Source organism: Geotrypetes seraphini, chromosome 15 (assembly GCF_902459505.1).
Source record: "Geotrypetes seraphini chromosome 15, aGeoSer1.1, whole genome shotgun sequence".
NCBI classification, from domain to species: domain Eukaryota; kingdom Metazoa; phylum Chordata; class Amphibia; order Gymnophiona; family Dermophiidae; genus Geotrypetes; species Geotrypetes seraphini.
Window position 1 is genome coordinate 8,258,683 of NC_047098.1, and position 19,786 is coordinate 8,278,468.

At 41.0% G+C, this 19,786-nt stretch overlaps 1 protein-coding gene across 5 annotated transcripts in view; it reads right to left on the reverse strand.

The window, feature by feature from the left end:
• FHAD1 (forkhead associated phosphopeptide binding domain 1) overlaps nt 1-19,786 on the reverse strand; it is a 100,098-nt gene that overhangs the window by 59,158 nt on the left and 21,154 nt on the right. For all 5 annotated transcript variants that reach the window (XM_033922978.1, XM_033922977.1, XM_033922976.1 and 2 more), the window contains exons 6-12: nt 19,253-19,483; nt 17,534-17,657; nt 16,058-16,188; nt 11,571-11,639; nt 8,941-9,045; nt 7,272-7,358; nt 3,056-3,133 (exon numbers count right to left, since the gene is read on the reverse strand). In XM_033922978.1, the coding sequence (XP_033778869.1) occupies nt 3,056-3,133; nt 7,272-7,358; nt 8,941-9,045; nt 11,571-11,639; nt 16,058-16,188; nt 17,534-17,657; nt 19,253-19,483 (825 nt within the window). The remainder of the gene's footprint in view (nt 1-3,055; nt 3,134-7,271; nt 7,359-8,940; nt 9,046-11,570; nt 11,640-16,057; nt 16,189-17,533; nt 17,658-19,252; nt 19,484-19,786) is intronic.

Genomic DNA, 19,786 nt, shown 5'->3' on the forward strand with positions numbered 1-19,786 from the left:
AATGTTAAGATGTTTCCTCTCAGGAAAGCTTTGTCCCTTGACTGCAATTATAGTGTCTATTTTTCCTATTCTGTTAATATTTCTCTTTTTCTTTTATCTCACAGGAGGGCACATATCTGAATTCACAGCCTCAACCAAAAACAATCCTAATAAGTTATAGATATAGCAGTTGCTAATGTTCATGGCAGAGGTTAGTTCAATATCAAGTGACATGAGAAAACATTTAGAATTAGAAGTACCAAGACTGCGTGTTTTGAATAAGTATAGGATCTTCAAGGGCATATATTTTACAACGATGGAGCATAGTTCCCAAACCTGGTTACATTACTTGGATTACCTGGACCTGGGATGTACTACAGAGACAGAATGAAGAGCCTCAGAAGGAAACCTTTTAGCACTGCTTCTTGGCTATACCTTCTAATTAAAGTTTATTTGTACTGAGCTTCACAGGAAGCTGTGGACTGTCCCTCAGTTGGAACGCTGCTGTTGTTGCAATGCAAGAGCACAAGGACAGAAGGGTAAAGAGGGAATAATTGACAGCCATGAGTGACTATTCAGGGTACTTTGGTCATGAGCCGTTCACACTTGCCAGTCATCATGGCATGGAGGACTGAGATAGGTCACAAATAAGAACATAAGAATAGCCTTACTGGGTCAGACCAAAGGTCTATCAAGCCCAGTAGCCCATTCTTAAGGTGGTCAATCCAGGTCACTAGTACCTGGCCAAAATCCAAAGAGTAGCAATAATCCATACAGAATCCCAAAAATATAGCAAGATTCCAAAATCCCAGAGAGTAGCAACATTCCATGCTACTAATCCAGGGCAATCAGTGCCCCCCCCCCCCATATCTTTCTCAATAACAGACTTATGGACTTTTCCTCCAGGAATTTGTACAAACCTTTCTTAAAATCAGCTATGCTCTCCGCTCTTACCACAACCTCTGGCAAAGCGTTCCAGAGCTTAACTATTCTCTGAGTGAAAAAATATTTCCTCCTATTGGTTTTAAAAATATTTCCCTGTAACTTCATTGAGTGTCCCCTAGTTTCTGTAATTTTTGACAGAGTGAAAAATCGATCCACTTGTACCAGTTTTACTGCTCTCAGGGTTTTGTAGACTCCTCAGCCATCTCTTTTCCAAGCTGAAGATCCCTAACCTTTTTAGTCTTTCCTCATACGAGAGGAGTTCCATCCACTTTATCATCTTGGTCGCTCTTCTCTGAACCTCTTCTAGTGCTGCTATATCTTTTTTCAGATAAGGAGACCGGAATTGAATGCAATACTCCAAGATGTGCAATAATAATAATAAAAAAAGAAACAGATATGGTCTACTCATCAGGATAAAAGCAAACTAAGTGCTTGTTTTTCACGGGGTAAAGATTCATCTCAAGATGGTCAGTGTTTTTTTTAAACGCCAACTGCTATTAACCTCAGTTATTCAATGCTGGGCCATCTCTGGCCACCTGCATTGAATACCCAGAGCTAATTCCTCAGGTGCTGGCCTCCAGATCTTATGCAGGTCTTGAATATTAGCCAGGACCTGCATAAATATATCTGCCTCTTCCAATGCCCATTTCACTCCCACCCCCAGAAGCACTACAAGACCCCACTGCTGGATCTCTTTCCTTCCTTCCACCCCCAGGAATACCAAGCCAGTTTCGCAATGGGTGGTTAGAGGGAACAGGCAGTAGCATTAATCAGTTAAGTGTTGTTTTTTTTTGTTTTTGTTTTTTTATAAATCTTTATTCATTTTCAAATATTACAAGTGTATAATAATCAATCAGAAAGATTTTTAACTAATCACTTGACAAATACATAAATATAAAAGAATCCCACCCCACCCACCCATATATTAATAATTAACAATTAACAATTATTATCATTCATAATCCCACCCACCCCCCTATATCTTATCCAATACTAAGGTGTTTAAGATGTCTGATCATTAGAATAAATAATCAATGGCCCCCAAATCTTTTTTGTTTAACATTTTTTTATTAATTTTTTCATATAACAACAAGTGTATCGTAAAGATTCATACAATTACCTTAAGTATACACTTGATATCTCCATAACATACTGTACATACAACATATCTTATATAATCCTTACTACAATTTTAGATATCATGTAAAATTTAATAATTTTATCAACTATTATTCAATTATGAATCCCTTTCCCTCCCCTTATTTTGTTAGTTGCACACAATATTAACAACTATTATGATAATTTATTTATATTTTATGATAAAGAAACCTACCCCCCCTCCTTTATCAAGTATCTCATTATGGGAAAAAATTATATCAATCATTACAAAAATCTGTTAATGGTCCCCAAATCTTCTTAAACTTATCGATATATCCTTTTTGTGTTGCAAATGTACGCTCCATCTTATATATATGGCAAACTGAATTCCACCAAAAATCTTTTTAAACTTATGATAATTTCCTTGTTGCATAGCAAGCACCCTTTCCATTTTATAAATATGGCATACTGAATTCCACCAAAAAGTATAATTTAATTTAGTATAATCTTTCCAATTTCCTGTAATCTGCTGAATGGCAACCCCTGCCAATATCAATAGAAGTTTATTATTATTTGCAGAAATTGGGCTTTTAAATCTCATTGATGTACCAAATAATATAGTATCATATGAAAGGGCAACATGATTTTCTAACAATGAATTAATTTGGGACCAAATTAACTTCCAAAAGGCATTTATATAGGGACAGAAAAATATTAAATGGTCTAATGTCCCAGCTTCTAAACCACAATGCCAGCATCTATTGGACCTAGAGCTATCCAACTTCTGTAAACGAACTGGGGTCCAAAAAGCTCTATGCAACAAAAAAAAACAAGTCTGCCTCATAGATGCTGCCCTTGTAGTTTTTATTCTCCAAGACCAAAAACGTGGCCATTGAGAGGCAGAAATTTGGTGCCCAAGCTCAATGCTCCCCCAAAGGCCCCCCCCCCCCCGAATCGATTTAATGGCCGTTTAAATTACTTTGAATATTGACCCAACCCCTCCTCAATATCATTTATTGCAGCACAGACATACCTGTTGGTCTGAGATCGATTCCTTGATTTCCTTAGGAGGAAAAATAATATGAGTAATCTGGGTCTTGAAAGCCTCCACCTAGACGAATATTGAGAAAGGACAAAATGCAACAGATCAATGGAATATTTCCCATTTAGGTTTATTTATTGGCTGAGTTAAGGCTTAATGCCATAATTAAGCATGTAAAGGGCAGTTCTATCTCAGGGCTCTATTTCTACGAATAAGTGTACAGGAAAAACCAGCATTTACATGCGTTAAGTGGCAACAAATTGGCTGAGAGTTATTCTGGAACTGGCAGCTATATGCAAGGGCAATATGGACCTCCAAGGACTTCAGGTAGGTTGCTGGGGAAGGCTACCTAGATCTTGGGGGGGGGGCCTTGTTCCAGGGAGAGGAAGGGTAGGCCTTTAGGTATCATGAGTAGGAGGGAGCGCAGACTCTTTGGAAGGCCGGGAATGGGATCGGTGGGGCCAACAATATTCAGTGCTGGCACCTCATAGCTAAGTGGGTTAATTTAGGAGAGCTTTTGAGCTATGGGGGTGCCTGCACTGAAAATTGGTGGCAATGGCATAGCTCCAGCTCCTTCCTAAGGCTGCTCCCAGTACCACTCCTGACCTGCTTGCAGTACCACCCCTGACCAGAGGTAATATTCAGTGGCACTTCCTGCTTTGAATATCAGGGGGTAGGCAGCGACAGGAAATTTAAGCAGGCAAGAGCCTCTCCTGCCCACTTAAATCACTTTGAATATCGACCGCAGTGTTCTCCCCAGGGCCTTTCAGCCGGGCGCTCCGCCCAGCTAATTTAGATGAGCGCCCGGCTGTAATCTCGATCGCAATCCTGCTGCTGCTGCCGCCTTCTGCTCAACATTTAAAAAAAAACCCTTTTCACCGGCTTGGAGATTTACCGGGCTGACTCGGCACAGCCTGAATCGCAAGAGCCTGACTTTTTTTTTTTTTTTAGTTTTTAACGCCAGCAAGCGACTTGAACCCATGCTCCCCGGCGGGGTTCTAACGTGCATGCCGCTTCCCTCCGAAACCGGAAGTCACGTCCCGAGGGGGGAAGAGAAGGGAAGTCGGCATGCACACGCCCCGGAGCATGGGTTCGCTATAGGAGACAGGTCAGCTTACAACTTGCTCTTGCTTGCATCGGGCTTTCCTCGCTGCCGGGTCCTGCCTACTTTCTGTTTCCGTAAAGGAAGGACCCGGCAACGAGGAAGGCCCGAAGCAAGCAAGAGCAGCGAGTTGTAAGCTTCCCTCCGTTGCTGACTTATGGAAGATAGGTCAGCGATGGAAGGAAGCTTACAACTTGCCTTAGTCCAGCCCTGCACAACATGCGGCCCAAAACGGATCTCACTGCCGATATTGCTCTCACTCCGCTCCCCTTTGAAGATTAGCTCAGGCGGCAAGATTTAGCCCGAGATCAGACGAACTTTAAAGGGCATCTGAGCAGATTGAGGAGAACATGTCCTGTTTTTCCATGCCTAAAAATACCACCTTGTCTAATGTAATCTCTGATCAAATCCTTAAGAGTGATGCAACTATGTATGCTGGACAGTCTCCTCCAGTAAACAGAGCTTTAAAGCCTGCAGCCATACAGAACCAGATAGTCAAAGGGCTCCGAAGTGTAGTATTGCCAAGGGATCTGTCTCACAAGTTTCTGCTGCTGGCAGATGTAAACACAGCACAAGAAATAGAGACTTGTGGCATTCTGTGTGGAAAGCTGATGCATGTAATGGTGCCAAAGCAGTCTGCTGGACCAGACTACAGTTCAGTGATATGGGGAATATGGAAGAATTATTCAGTGTTCAAGATCAACATGATCTCCTCACAGAAGAAAGATGGAGAGAAAGAGAGAGGCAGATACTGGAGAGGGGAGGGGAGAGAAGGGAAGGAGATAGAGATGTCAGACCATGGGGTGGAGTGGCAAGGAAGGAAAGGAGAAGAGAGAGATGCCAGAGCATAGGGGAAGGGTGGAGACAAAAAATGGAGAGGGGTTGAAGTTGAAATAAATCATGTACAAAGGAGAGAAAGGGCACAGGATATAGAGTTTATTGAAGAGACATAGAAAGAGGGAAGATACCATATGGAACAGAGAGAGAGCAGACACTGGATGGAAAAGGCAGAAAGGGTGGACAGTGGATGCAAGGGGCAGAGATAGGGTGGACAGTAGATGGAAGGGGTAGAGAGAGGGTAGAGGCTGGGTGGAAGGGGCAAAGAGAGAGGACAGATGTTGCCTGGAAGGGAGCGAGGACAAATGCTGAATAGAAAGAAGAGAGTGAAGAGAAGATGACTAAAGCAGAAACGACAAAAGGTAGAAAAAAAATATTTTTTTTGCTTTACGTAGAATCAAGTAGTATTGTAACTGTATTGATTAAAATTTATCAATAGGAAATGGAAATAAGGCAATTTGGGGGGGGACTAAACCCCTTTCCTCAGATCAGGACAGGATACCATAACAGCTGTTTACTGTACTGTCTTGAAGAAAGATTTGGCCTCTGAAAGCTAATTGAAAAATGGATTAGTCCAATAAAATGGTATTTTCATATTTCTCATTATTTGTTTTATTTCTATTTGTTAATTTGTAAAGTGGTGACTGTTATGTAGAAGTTTTTTTTCAAATTTACATCTACTGTCTTTATATTTTGCACAGTATTAGGGGACATGTGTCACTGTTTCTGTGGTGTTGCATTGTATGCAGAGTCTGGTTTCTTGGTTCAGTTTAACTTTTGACTACATATTTCTATTTTTAGTTTGTGATTATTCCATATTGGGCGAGGGTGTATCTGTGTTCTTGTGTATGAAAAGGACATGGCTTTCTGTTAGCATCGACTACAGGATCAATTGACTGTAGGATCTGGTTTGTTTAGTTTTCCAATGCGTGTGTTGGTGTTCTAGTGCTCACTGCAGTGTTTAAGATGCTGCCTTTTCCTAGATGCACCCTTATTGTGTGACTCATGGATTATTACTAAAAATATATTTTTTTATATAGAGGAGGGGGTTGTTAAAAAAATAATTAGCACTGGCTGTCATATATACTAGGTACACCACTGGATTTAATGACCCTGTTCTAACTTTACTGTTGACGTAGGTGTTGTCCCCCCAACACACAGACACACACATTATAAAGAATTAAATTAAAGTTGTATTATCATCAAGCAGCTTTCAAATGACATTATAAGCAAATAAAAATAAAATATTTTTAATACATTGCTAATTATTACCTGCATCTTTACCTATACTGTTTTGCCCTAGCTCTTACTTTGCACTATAGCAAAATAAAAAAGAAGCAGATAAAGATCAATCACACAGGTGCCCTTCAAGGCTCAGTAACACCTCTCCCTAAATTATGTGGAAGAGGTCTGGAAGTGGGGAAAGCATCTATTTTATATCCTCAGTGAGACCTCAGGAAGGAACCTAGTGATCAAAACATTATTAGAGGTGTTGTACAGCCATTTCTTGTATGACTGGATGAGCTATATTTATCTTTTTTTTTTTTTTAGTTGTTTAAATTCATGCAGAAATAAATGGTTAGATTGAACCTAATGACTTCATTAATGCATTTCCCTTTTTTAAACCTCTATACCATTTGAAAGAGGGTGAATATCTAATTATTCACTTCTAGAATTGGATACTTCTTAGATTTAGTAAAAATATTCTGGCACAAGTGTCAAACCTTAAAAAAGGAAGTCATATCGAGCATTGGAAAATAATAATAATTAACTAATAAAAATAGTATACATTTAATTTTCTCCACTACCAAATTTCCCCGCCCCGCCCGACCCGGCTACTCTTTCATGCCACCCGGCTGGAAAAAATTTCTGGGGAGAACACTGCACCGGATGATTCATTAGCATCTTCATGATGTTGGATGTTCTGAGAATTTCAAAAAAACTACAAGCTCTGTCTTCAGAGGGACCAGTCTTTGATTTTTTTCCTTCAAAGGAGGAACTAGGCCAATTCAGAATAAAATAATGTTCTAATTAAAATCACTGCTGCATGGTGCCCTTTTAGCTTTAGGGGAGAGTGTGGTGCAGTAGTTAAAGCTACAGCCTCAGCACCCTGAGGTTTTGGGTTCCCACACTGCTCCCCTTGTGACCTTTGGCAAGTCACATAATCCCCCCATTACCCCAGGTACATTAGAGAGATTGTGAGTCCACCTGGACAGACAGGGAAAAATGCATGAAAATTGAATAAATAAATAGCTTGTAAATGTGTACCTGGGATTTTATCAGACGCTCTCTGCGCCCCATTTCCTGCAGCTGCAAGGATTTTTTCTCATTGTCTTGATTCAATTTTTCTTCACACTGAAAATTATATAGAAAAACATTAATATATAGGTTTCTAGTCAAAAGAATATTAGAGCTATGATTTTTATCTAAAAATACTTAGCAATATTCTTGCCATTTCACTAGAAAATTAAACTTGCATGATTAAAAGCAGCAATAAAAACACTGAATAGCCAAGAATTCAATTAACCATAGTATAATGTACTACTGTAAGCTTCTTAAAGATACAAGATGTTGGGTAGCATCTGCACTGGGGCTCCATCAAATGATGTCACCCATAAGTGAGAAACATCGCCCTGCTTGTCCTTGGAGAAACTGATTAACAAAAGTATAATGTACTGTAGAGATAATCCTTTAAAAAGTACTAAAAATAAGTGCAAAACATCTATGCGCTGAGATAGGATTCTACAGCGGCAGTGGCACAGCGAGGGAGGTTAGTGCCCTGTATCATAGCACTGTGTGCCTCCCCACCACTGGAGCACCCCCCAACAGCTCCTGGGATGCAGTGGCCTAAGACTTAGATTGGCCATGGGAGAGGCCTTAGTCATCTGGGTCAATCAATCAGAGCCTTAGGCCCTCCCTGGTGCATCCCAAGAATGCACCGGGCAGGGGGAAGGCCTGCCATTTTTTTTTTTTTTGTTTGTTTTTTAATTCTTTATTCATTTTAAAACTGACAAACAAGTGATTAATATTAAAACATTACATTATTAAAAAAATATACAGCACTTGACATTCTTATATATATAATCCATTAAAGTAGAAATTATAACCCTTTCCCCCCCACCCAACAATTCTTCAATGAAAATTTTCATAATACAACAGAAATCCAATCATTAAATAAAAATATTAATCATCCAATTTCCCCCCCACCCCCCAATAAAATACATGTATCCATCAGAAAGGAAAACGATGTTCATTCATTACAATAATTCTCTAATGGCCCCCAGATCTTTATAAAGTTGTTATAATTAGCTTTCTGTACAGCAATTGCTCTTTCCATTTAAAAAATGTGACAAAGTGAATTCCACCAAAAAGAATAATTAAGATTAGTATAATTTTTCCAATTAGCCGTAATGTGCTGAATTCCCACCCCTGTCATTATTAATAGAAGTTTGTTATTATAACATGAAATTTGACTTTTTTTCCTCACAGCCATGCCAAACAGAATTTTGGAGTTGCCATGCCGCCATTTTGGAGTTGCGGACCTACCAGCTGAAGGGTGTATGCATCTCTCTGGCTAGACTTTCATCTTAAAAGGTATGGGTGTGTGTGTGGGGGGGGGTTGTGAACGAATGCTGTGGGGATTCTTTCCCTCGTATACACTGAAAGGGCTAAATACATGGTGTAATGCATAAGTTGAAATTGAAAGCCTTGCAATTACTTTAGGGCAGGATAAGTAATTCTGGATCTCGAATGGACAGTGCACAGACCTTCATATTAGGGGAGGGCTGTGCAGGTGAGAATTTTCAAAGTGGCTTCTCTCACAAGATTACCTGCAGAAATCCCTTTGAAAACTGCCCCAAATGCTAATCAAACTTTGTTGTCAATAAAGAAAGAAACAGAGAAAATGATGGCAGATAAAGGCAGCAGAGGACTGTACCTTATTTTTATCTGCGACAGTGTTCTGCAACCTTTCTTGCTCCTTAAGAAAATTCTGCAGTTCTGCCTCCAGTTCTTTCACTCTGACTTCCATTTCTTTAATGCCCTGGAAAAGTTCCATTAAAAGGTGACATTGCATGTCAGATTACAAACACACAGTAAAGAGCTTTTGTTTCCCACGCAATTTTACAACAAAGCAGAATTTCATACCCAAACTTCGGCACACAATCCCTCCATCTGGCAGATCACTAGATGGACTCTGGAACTTTAGGAAGGCCGTGAAAACCTTCCTCTTTACTAACCCAGCGCCTTAAAGTCATTCACCCTGAAATGCCACCCAGTCAACTCACCTTTGTCACTTAATCTCACCAGATGCTACTTAGTGCATGTTTTATTGTCATGTCTATATTGTAATTTATGCAAATATGTAATTTTCTAATAAGTTTTAGATAGGGGAGGGGTGACATTTAAGTATATATGACACCCTTTGCTTTATATTTCACAGGGAGACCCTTGATAAAACACTTGGTTGTGTGAAACATGTCGGGTCAGACTCCCTAGGTGTTGGCTGAGATAAGTACTACTTACTTTTAAACTACCGTATTTTCACGCATATAACGCGCGCGTTATACGCGTTTTTACCTACCGCGCATACCCCTCGCGCGTTATATGCGTTATACCAAAGTTTTTAAACATAGTTCCCACCCCGCCCGACGCCCGATTCACCCCCCCAGCAGGACCGCTCGCACCCCCACCCCGAACGACCGCTCGCACGCGCTCCCACCCGCACCTGCATCCACGATCGGAGCAAGAGGGAGCCCAAGCCCTCTTGCCCGGCCGACCATGTGCCTCAGGCCGCGCCCCCAGGTGGGACCTAAGGCTCCAGGGCCTATTCTGATTGGCCCACGCGCCTTAGGCCCCACCAGTAGGCGGAGCTTTAGGATGGATGAGCCAATCCGGCCTCATTCCTTCGTTGGCTGCCTGCCGGACAGGCGGGTTTGGCTCCCGTCTGTCCGGCCAACTACCAAAGGTACGGGGAAGGGGGGTGGGGGGGTCGTGGGGGTCGCCAGGGGGGTCGCGGGTCGGCTGGGGGGGCGGTCGGAGGTTCTTGGGGGGGGCGGTCGTTGGGGGGGGGGGGGTTTGCGTCGAGGGCAGGAGGGCCTGGGATCCCTCCTGCCCGTAATGTAGTGCGGGGTGGGGTTAGGGGGTCGCCGTGGCCAGGAGGATTTGGGCTCCCTCCTGGCCCGATATTGTTGGGGAGTCGGCGGTCCTTCGGGGGGGGGGGGAGGGATGTATCGGACGTCGGGGGGGGGCATCAGGCTTTCAGGATGGGGACAGACCTTCAAGGGGGGACAGTGCACGGATGTCAGGGGGGTTGAACGGAGAGTCGGGACAGCGCACGGAGAGTCGGGACAGCGCACGGAAAGTCAGGGCAGTGCACGGAAGTCAGGGGGGGGTGAACGGAGAGTCGGGACAGCGCACGGAGAGGCGGGGCAGTGCACGGAAGTCAGGGGGGGTGAACGGAGAGTCGGGACAGCGCACGGAGAGGCGGGGCAGTGCACGGAAGTCAGGGGGGGGTGAACGGAGAGTCGGGCAGCATGCGCGGTATACCCGTGAGCGCGGTATACCAAAGTTTTTGTGCATATCATCGTGATTTCTGCGCGCTATACCCGTGTGCGCGTTTTATACGGGTGCGTGTTATTTGCGTGAAAATACGGTATACACTATGACACTGAGAATGTTTAGTGTTAAGGAAATATTTATTTCTTTAAATTATTGAGATTTAAAAGAAAATACACATATATATATATATATAAAAAATAACAAAAAACAACAGTGCAAAAACAAAAAGTGACAGCCAATGATGAAGCACCACAATTTGCTTCCCACTATAGAAAATATTACATGCGGTGGAGTGGTGGGGCTGAGGTGTCCTTTTTGAACTTATCACAAGTTATTAAAATCTTATATTGATCCAGACATACTTTTTGAACATATATTGTAATTTATGTCATCTCTGCTCTGTCTGGATTATTATGGATGTACTTTGTAACCCGTTCTGGGCTCCTTTGGGAGGAAGGGCTAAAAAATTGAATAAATAAATAAATTTGGGAATGGGTAGAAATGACTCACATTTACAAAAGGGTCCCCCCTGGGCATGACTGTATAATGGAATGTTTGGGTGGAAAGTCCAAAAGAACACCTATTAACTTGCCAGGAGAGGCAAGGCCGTGCCTAGGGTGGACTGTTCGTACCCCCCCTCCCGCACCCCCCTTACTATACCTGTAGGTGGAAAGGCAGACATAGATATGCACCAATCCTCCTGCCAACCGCACCTAGGGTGGACTGTTCACCCTCTCACCCACCTTTACTACGCCAGTGGGTGGAAAGGCAGACACAGATATGCACCAATCCTCCTGCCAGCCGGGTGCCACTCTTAAGGGGGAGAACATCCAGAAGTAACTATGAAACGCCACCCCCCCACTTCCCAACAGAATCTCTGGCAGAGGTCTGAAGGGTCCCTGCCTATATTTTAAACCACAGTTTTACAGATCTCTCTGTAAAAAAACAGTTGAAATGAAAAATGTTAAAACACAATTAATCAAACTAAAAATGGAAAGAGGAACTTACATTCTTGTACACAAGTACTTCTTTCTTGACCTCTGCCTCTTCACGTTTCTCTTCTCTCATTCTGGACATCTAAACATAACATAGAACAGAAATGATGAGAGAAATAGGATAGGCTTCTGCTTTTTTCCTGTAATATGTTATACCTCCCTCACTCAGGAAGTGAGACAAAAAAAAATCACACTTTGCTGCTAATCTTGATAAAGTAAAGAAACAAACAAACAAGTAGTGGTCTCCTTATCTCACTAAAGATATAGTGGCACTAGAAAAGGTTCAAAGAAGAGCGACCAAGATGGTAAAGGGGATGGAACTCCTCTCATATGAGGAAAGATTAAAAAGGTTAGACGGTTAGGGCTCTTCAGCTTGGAAAAGAGATGGCTGAGGGGAGATATGATTGAAGTCTACCAAATCCTGAGTGGAGTAGAATGGGTACAAGTGGATCAATTTTTTGCTCCGTCAAAAATGACAAAGACTAGGGGACATGCAATGAAGTTACAGGAAAATACTTTTAAAACCAATAGGAGGAATTTTTTTTCACTCAGAGAATAGTTAAGCTCTGAAACACGTTGCCAGAGGATGTGGTAAGAGCGGATAGCGTAGCTGGTTTTAAGAAAGGTTTGGACAAGTTCCTGGAGAAAAAGTCCATAGTCTGTTATTGAGAAAGACATGGTAGCATAGAATATTGCTACACCTTAGGTTTTGGCCAGGTACTAGTGAGCTTGATTGGCCACTGTTAGAACGGGCTACTGGGCTTGATGGACCATTGGTCTGACCCAGTAAGGCTAGTCTTATGTATCGTAGGAGGGTTGGTGCAATATAATTATTACAGGAAGGAGTCCACGACTTACTTTCTTTGGAGTGTTGTGAGAAGGGAGGCAGAGACTAGTAGTGCCAACTTCAGCGAAACTTAAGAACCTTCAAGTGTGTGCTGGGGGCATGTGGCAGTTCGGTAAAACTACCCCCAGCTGCTGAACTTGGAGGGAGTTCTGGATGATGCAGGAGAAGGAGGATTTCAGCTAGTGTCCCATCTGTTCAGGTATTTATATTTTGAATTGGGGGGAGGAAGTGTTGGGGAGGGGTAGAAAATGTAGTGCTGGCCCATCCAAAACTGGCCATCTGACTACACTATTTCAGAGCCTATATAAACAAAGTGAGGAAACAAGATCGTAACACTCTTAATACAAAAGTAAGCAAGGGTGGGAAGCAGCAGTCTCAGAAGACTGCAATGGTAACAGTAAAAAAATCTGGTGCTACTCCCTGCACCCTCTGAAAAGTTTTGTAAGCACCCTGGGGAACAATGAAGTGCTATCATATATATGCAAGAGAGAAGGTTCTTGTTTAAATCTTTATTGATTTTCCAAAGTTAACAAAAATGCAGTTCAGTATCTACACAAACAACATCAATCATATATGCATTTATAATTAATCAAGATCCCCACAACAAAAAAAACCCACCCAACCAATACCTTGCAAGAGAATGAAACCATGACAGAAATATCCCTCCCACTGGGTGTGCGTGCAATATACCAACAGGATCAAAGGAAAAACCAATTACAACGCATCCATAACAGATATCAAAGGGCCCCAGATTAACTTAAATCTCTTAGTATGACCAGGGCAGGATTAATTCATCGAGGGCCCCTAGGCACACAAGTACACTGGGCCCCCTGCCCTGCCCCACCCCACCATGCGCCTAGGCAGAAACAGGAAGCTGCGTCAGAGGGAAGCTTTGGGCAAGCAGCACCACTTGCACAATTACAGTTCCCATTGCCTTTCTTACCCAAGTTGCTTGCTTGTCTTACTTTCCGTCAATGGGGAGGGGCTATGTTGCCAATCAGGGTGGGGTCTGCATTGCTGATCGGGGGGCCCGCGTTGCCGATCGATGCTGGAGGGGCCCATCGCCGTTTGTTAAAAACAATGTTGATGCCCTCCTTCATTGGGCCCCCCTGACCATTTCGGACCCTAGACACGTGCTTACTTGGCCTACTGGTTAATCCTGCCCTGAGTATGACCCAGTATATCTGCGTTCATTTTTTCAAATCTATAAATTGCCCACCAAAAATTAAAGTTAAGGCGATCCCAGTTCTTCCAGTTACGCATAACCAATTGTATGATAAGGAAAAGCCGCCCTCTATATATATCCAATGAGGGCTTCAGATGTAACATCATCCCACATCTGACTGCCTCATATGTCAAAGGAATCGAAGCCTCAAGAATAGCATTAATCTGTCCCCATATCGACTTCCAGAACTTGAGTATTAAAGGACAATAGAACAACAGATGATCCAGTGTCCCTATATCAAGAGAAAAGCACCTAATGCCAAGCTAGCCCTGCATTTATGAACAAGCTAAAAATTTTGCATCAACAGAGTAGCTGTTTCTTCAGTTTATGAATCGCCTGATATGAACTGTGTTTACAGAGCTATTTAGCCACTTTATTTGGTGTCTCAACACGTTTTTGGAAGATTTTCAAGAGCATCAAGAGTTTAAACCAGGAGGATTTTTATAAGCCAATGAGATACTTACCCTTTCTATTCTCCTAGCAAGACTTGTTCTGGCTAGAGACGGGCTTCTGAGGCTTTTCCTCCATAGAATAAGAATTTTTCTAGCAAATCATTTGAATTATTTTTTGTTTGAAGAATTTGAAAGAAATAGAGTTGGTATATTTTTCTATGAACAATGCACTGCTCCCAGAGCAACTTAGCTGAAGAGAGGAGGGGGAAGATGCATGAGCTTCCTCATGTCAAATTACCACTTTAGCAGCTCTGAGGCTCTGTGGGGAAAATGTAAGCAAATTATATCTATGCACATCTTTCTGTATGCTTTGTGGAGGGTTTGGGTTTTTTTTTTAAACTGGGTGGGGAGGGGATCTAATCAATTACTAAAAAGGGGAAGACCTGGTCTCCTTCAGGTATCCCCCAGGGTGTGGAGTCTTGGTTCCTCTTCATGATGCATAGGAAGCTCATCAGATCTACTGGAAACAGAGAATACTGGTGAGCTGTGGCCGCATTGCGCTCACAGTTCTTAGGTCTCTTTCTCCATCTGCTGGCTGACAAGTATAACTTGTACATTATGTAAACTAAACTAAACCTTAAGTTTGTATACCGGACCATCTCCATAAAGATAGAGCTCGGCACGGTTTACAGGTAATTCAATAAATGAGGGAAGGACATAATTTTTTCTTTTTTCAGTTTTGAAAAATGTCTCCTAGACATTTTATTTTATTTTTTGTTTTAAATTTTTTATTCATTTTCATACATCCACATGTGTAACATAGAAATTTAAAACGATCTCATAAAACATACACTTGAATTCCTTTCATGTACCACTGTAAATACAATATATTATTCTGTACTTATGAACAATAATAACTGACATATATATATTACCTAATATGTAAGGACATCATAAGAAATTAGAGGTTATGAAGAGGATAGCTAGCTTTACATTTTCAATAGATAGCTTTACGTTTTGGAGAAAAGCCAGGTTTTCAGATGCTTTCGGAATAATTGGAATGAGCCTAGGTTCCGCAGCAGGGCAGGGAGGTTATTCCAAAGCTCGGTGAATTTGAAGAAAAGGGATTTCCCTAATTTATCTGCATACATGGGGAAAGATAGTTTGAATTTGTGGGCGGATCTGGTAGTGTCAGGTCTCGAAGAATTCCAGGATAGTGGGATTAGGGGAGGAAAAATGCCATGTAGGATCTTGAAAATTAGGTAGGTACATTTAAAATGAATCCTAGAAATCACTGGAAGCCAGTGAAGTTTTGACAGAAGCCAGGAAACATGATTGAATTTGCTTTTTGCGAAGATCAACCTAGCCTATGTACTGATCTGACAAAGTGATAGAACCGAGAGGCTGTAAAAGCCATTCTTGATGGTTATATTTTGCCCTACGGTATGATTTCCTTAATACTTTTTCAGGATACCCTCTATATCTTAAATTTTATTCTAATTCTCTATTTTTTTTTTAATACATTACATTAATTTTTATAAATAAAAAATTCTAAATACTATGTCTCCTCTTTTATTAAGGGATTAATCTGCCAACCCAAGCCTGCTTCTTCTCCACACAGGCAGAGTTTTCCCCTGCACTAGGGAGCTCTGGTGTACCGATAGCTGCAAAAACAGTGAGAAATACTGAAAATAATAAAGAAATATACAGAGCAGGTCAGAAAGACACCTTCCAGCTTGCGATCAGAAAGACAAACTGAAGGGGGCAGCAGAGTCTTCTGGAGGAGGAGTCGAAAACCTGGAATGGATTCCTTCTGCACTGCTCACAAGCATGGGGAGAATACCCTACTATCCAGAATGATGCAGCTATTGCACTAGAAAGTAGGTTGCTAACTCCTCCCTTGCTCTGTCTGCCACACTACGGGTGCCTGCCTGGATTTCAGTAGCATCACTATGTGGACTTCGATAGCAATTCAGCCTTGCCAACTTAAATGCCTGTCTTAAAAATAAACTGTGGAGGGAAGGTTGCATCCTGACCTTGACAGATATTACAGCAAGCTGGCCGTCTTTTTCTCTGTTCTCCTTCTTTAGATTCTCTGCTTCCAGTTTCATTTGAATTATTTGCTGTTCCTTTGTACTGGCCTCTTTCTGCAATGTGGTCACCAAACCTGATGAAAAACAAGACATTTTCTATGAAAACGCTATTAAGTTTCTTCAACACAAGGCATACTTTAGATTGTAAGCTATTGCCCATAGACAGGCAATTTGCAGCGATGTACTCTCACATCAAAGCCTAATTGCTACCAGACACAGGGCTCTCTTTTAAGTTGACTCTTCACTCTGTAATTCATTACCCACAGTGCTTCACAGAATTGATAGTTATACTGCATTTTGTAAAGCGCCAAACAGCAGGAAATGATTATGATTCATATTAGGAATTTTTTGCATTTTAAGTCTGATTTTTATAGAATAGATGAAAGTTTATATTACGATTATGTTTTGCTTATATTTTGTTATTTTGCTTTCATGATTGTATTGTTTTTATGTGTTTTATTTTATTGTAAATTATTCTACTTTTATTGTAAACCGCTTTAACATTTTACTGTGTTAAGCGGTCAATATATCATGATCGTAGCAAGTTTCCAGGTCCTGCCGCGTCTGTGTAGAAAGAACCGACGTTTCATCCGTCATGCTGTGGCTTTCTTCAGAATAGGAAGGACATAGATTGTAAGCTCTTTGGAGGAGGGACTGTTTTCTTATTCTTTGTGACTCTATGCAGCGCTGCATGCATCTGGTAGAGCTATAGAAATAATTAGTAGTAGGACATAGGAATTTTATGGTGAATGGGAAACAGCCTATGGTTCACAGTAGTGCATATTGGTGCTGCACATTGCAATACAACTTAAACTGTCAGTCTCTTTGTCAGCGCATGGAAGCTTGCCACTTTGATGCCTAGTTACCACCGATATGTATCCTCGCTTTAACAAATATTTATTTTTAAAAATTCAATGCTGCTTTAGGAATATCCCCCTCCCCCCCATACAGTTATACTCTGGACTGTATCATTATCAAGACAGAAAATCCTTTACAAAATCCACTCTCTTTTTTCATTCAATTAATGTCAGTGATTTGGGATTAAGAATTTTTATTCCAATAAATGATGCACTGTTATATAATTCAGTACTTGGAGGCATTCCTCAGAGTGTTGTTTTCCTGAAGATGCCTTTATTCACAATCTTATGGCCCCCTACTTATCAATCCTTCATTTGTGATATGTTATCATGCACTAAGCATAAATAAATAGAGGCCTACTGTATATGTTCAAACATTTTCCTCAGAGACCATCTCTGATGAGACAGAAATGTCACCTATTGACCACAAAGCTTAGGAAAAGCCTCTAACCTGACAAACCGAAATCTCAGGTGATGCCACTTGTTAATACCATAAGGATTCATCTTATCAGGACAAATAACTTCTGAAAAACTGGGCAATCACACACATGGAAAATCATACCTGAAGTGACAGATAAGTTCTTTCTTAACTTATCTCCTTCGGATTTTAAGTTTGAAATTTCACAGTCTCTCACACTAAGGGAATGACAGAGGACTTGACTTGAGCCTTTCTGCAAACTGTCAAGCTAGGAAAAAGGAAACAGAAATCATGTACAGGATACAGGAAATGGTCATTTTACCAATTAAAACAGAAGTTATCTGAGATAGTAATTTACAGATTCTAATAATCCCCACATCTGTTACTAGACATCTGTTTTTAAACTCCACAGGATTGCAAGTCAGTCATATGTTGGGCCAGTACTGCAGATATAAGGAACACAAGAGCATTATATATATTACATTACATTAGTATTTATGGATCACCAATATGTCCCAGGAGTGCAATGCGATTTACAATTTAGAAGAGCCTGGCCAAATCCAGGGATTACATTATTTCATTAGGGTTCATGACCCGACTGGATTGCGGCCCTCGAGGAGGGACTTTGACACCCCTGCTCTAGAGCTATAAAGGGCAAATCTAAAAAAACAAACAAACCCCAAAAAACAAGTTCAAGTCAATCATGCAACAATTCTAAAGACAACGGGAAGCCAGTACTCAGAAAGAAAGAAAGGGGAGGGGGAGACGATCATATGTCTTAATATCAAAGAGTAATCGGATTGCATTTAGTACAAAATATGGCTGCTTTTGCAATTGTGTAACCTGTAGACCATAATAAAGAGAATTACAGTAATCCAAACAAGAGATTACAAAGGTGAGAATCCAAAGGGAAGAAAAGTCTATGATCAAGTGAACAGAGGGAATGGGCCTTAACATGAAGTAGCATCTGGACATTTGCCCCTTCCCCATATCTGGGGCAGCATCACATGTTCACATAATTTTTGATCCAGTTATCTGTACAAAATTTGAAAATATACAGATAATGAAGTTATGCACTTAAGGCCAGATTCTATAAATGGTGCCGTTCAGCATGGTTGTCAATCAACTGCTAGGCATCCTTTATAGAATCCTGCCTACTGGAGCCTAACTTATCCATGCCTACTTAAGTTTCGGAGGGTGTCTTTTTTTTTTTTTTTTTAATTCTTTATTCCTTTTTAATTCTTACAACAAGTGTACTTAAAAATTAATACAATTTTCACAAAATCACTTGTGATTACAAACACATGTTCTTATAAATATAACAAATAAATATCCCCCCGTATTATCAATATTTCCATGACCATATTATACCTGTTTTCCACCCTAACCCAAATATAGACTAATCATGTGCTTAAGATATCTGATCATTAGAGTAAGTAGTCAATGGTCCCCATATTTTATTAAAATTATGAGATTTTCCTTGTTGCAATGCTATCATCTTTTCCATCTTATATATGTGGCAAACTGAATTCCACCAGAATATATAATTTAATTTAGTATAATCTTTCCAATTTTTAGTAATTTGTTGCATGGCGGAGGGTGTCTTGACTTAGGCATCCTAAGGGTTCTGTGCGGAACTCTTAATTGGTGATTTAATTTCTTTTGATTGGCTGATAACTGGCGTGGTCAATTACCATGCCAATTAAGCCAATAAAAAACAACCACCACCAACTCACAGATTCCATAGTTAGGCATCCTTGATTAGGGTGCCTAGTAGTGCCAGGTTAGGTGTCCTATACAGAATCTGGCTCTTACTGGCTGCCAGTGAACAAGCCCCTATGTGGTTGTCCCCAGTTAATATACCTGCTCCTTTAGGTTTCGAATCTCCTCTGTCTTTGCTGTAATTTCCTGCTCAAGAGCAAACACTTTCTCTGTAACACCTGCGTTGCTTTTGGAGGAGCTCGACTGAGCAATCTGTTGTATCAAAGCTGCAACTCTTTCCCGGAGATTTGCTATCACCACATCCTTATATTTTGATTCACTTTCTAAAGCTATGAGGTGGTAAGCTTCGTTATCCATTTTCAACATTTGATCCTATATGCACATAAAATGTTTGATTAATTTACTTGCAAATAAAAAATAAATACTAGCACCTGATACAATCACAGTAACACAGTAAGTGACTGCAGGTAAAGACCAAATTGGCTCATCCAGTCTGCCCAGTTGAAAGATAATTCACTTTTAGTAGATGTGTATATAAAATTCACAAAGGCAACCAATACTAATTCACCCTTTGCACATATTTTTCACCTATCATCTCAACTTCCTCTCATATATGTCTTGAGCATGCCCAAAATCCATAATAGCAATGGCCTCCCCGGCTTTCATGGATCCAGA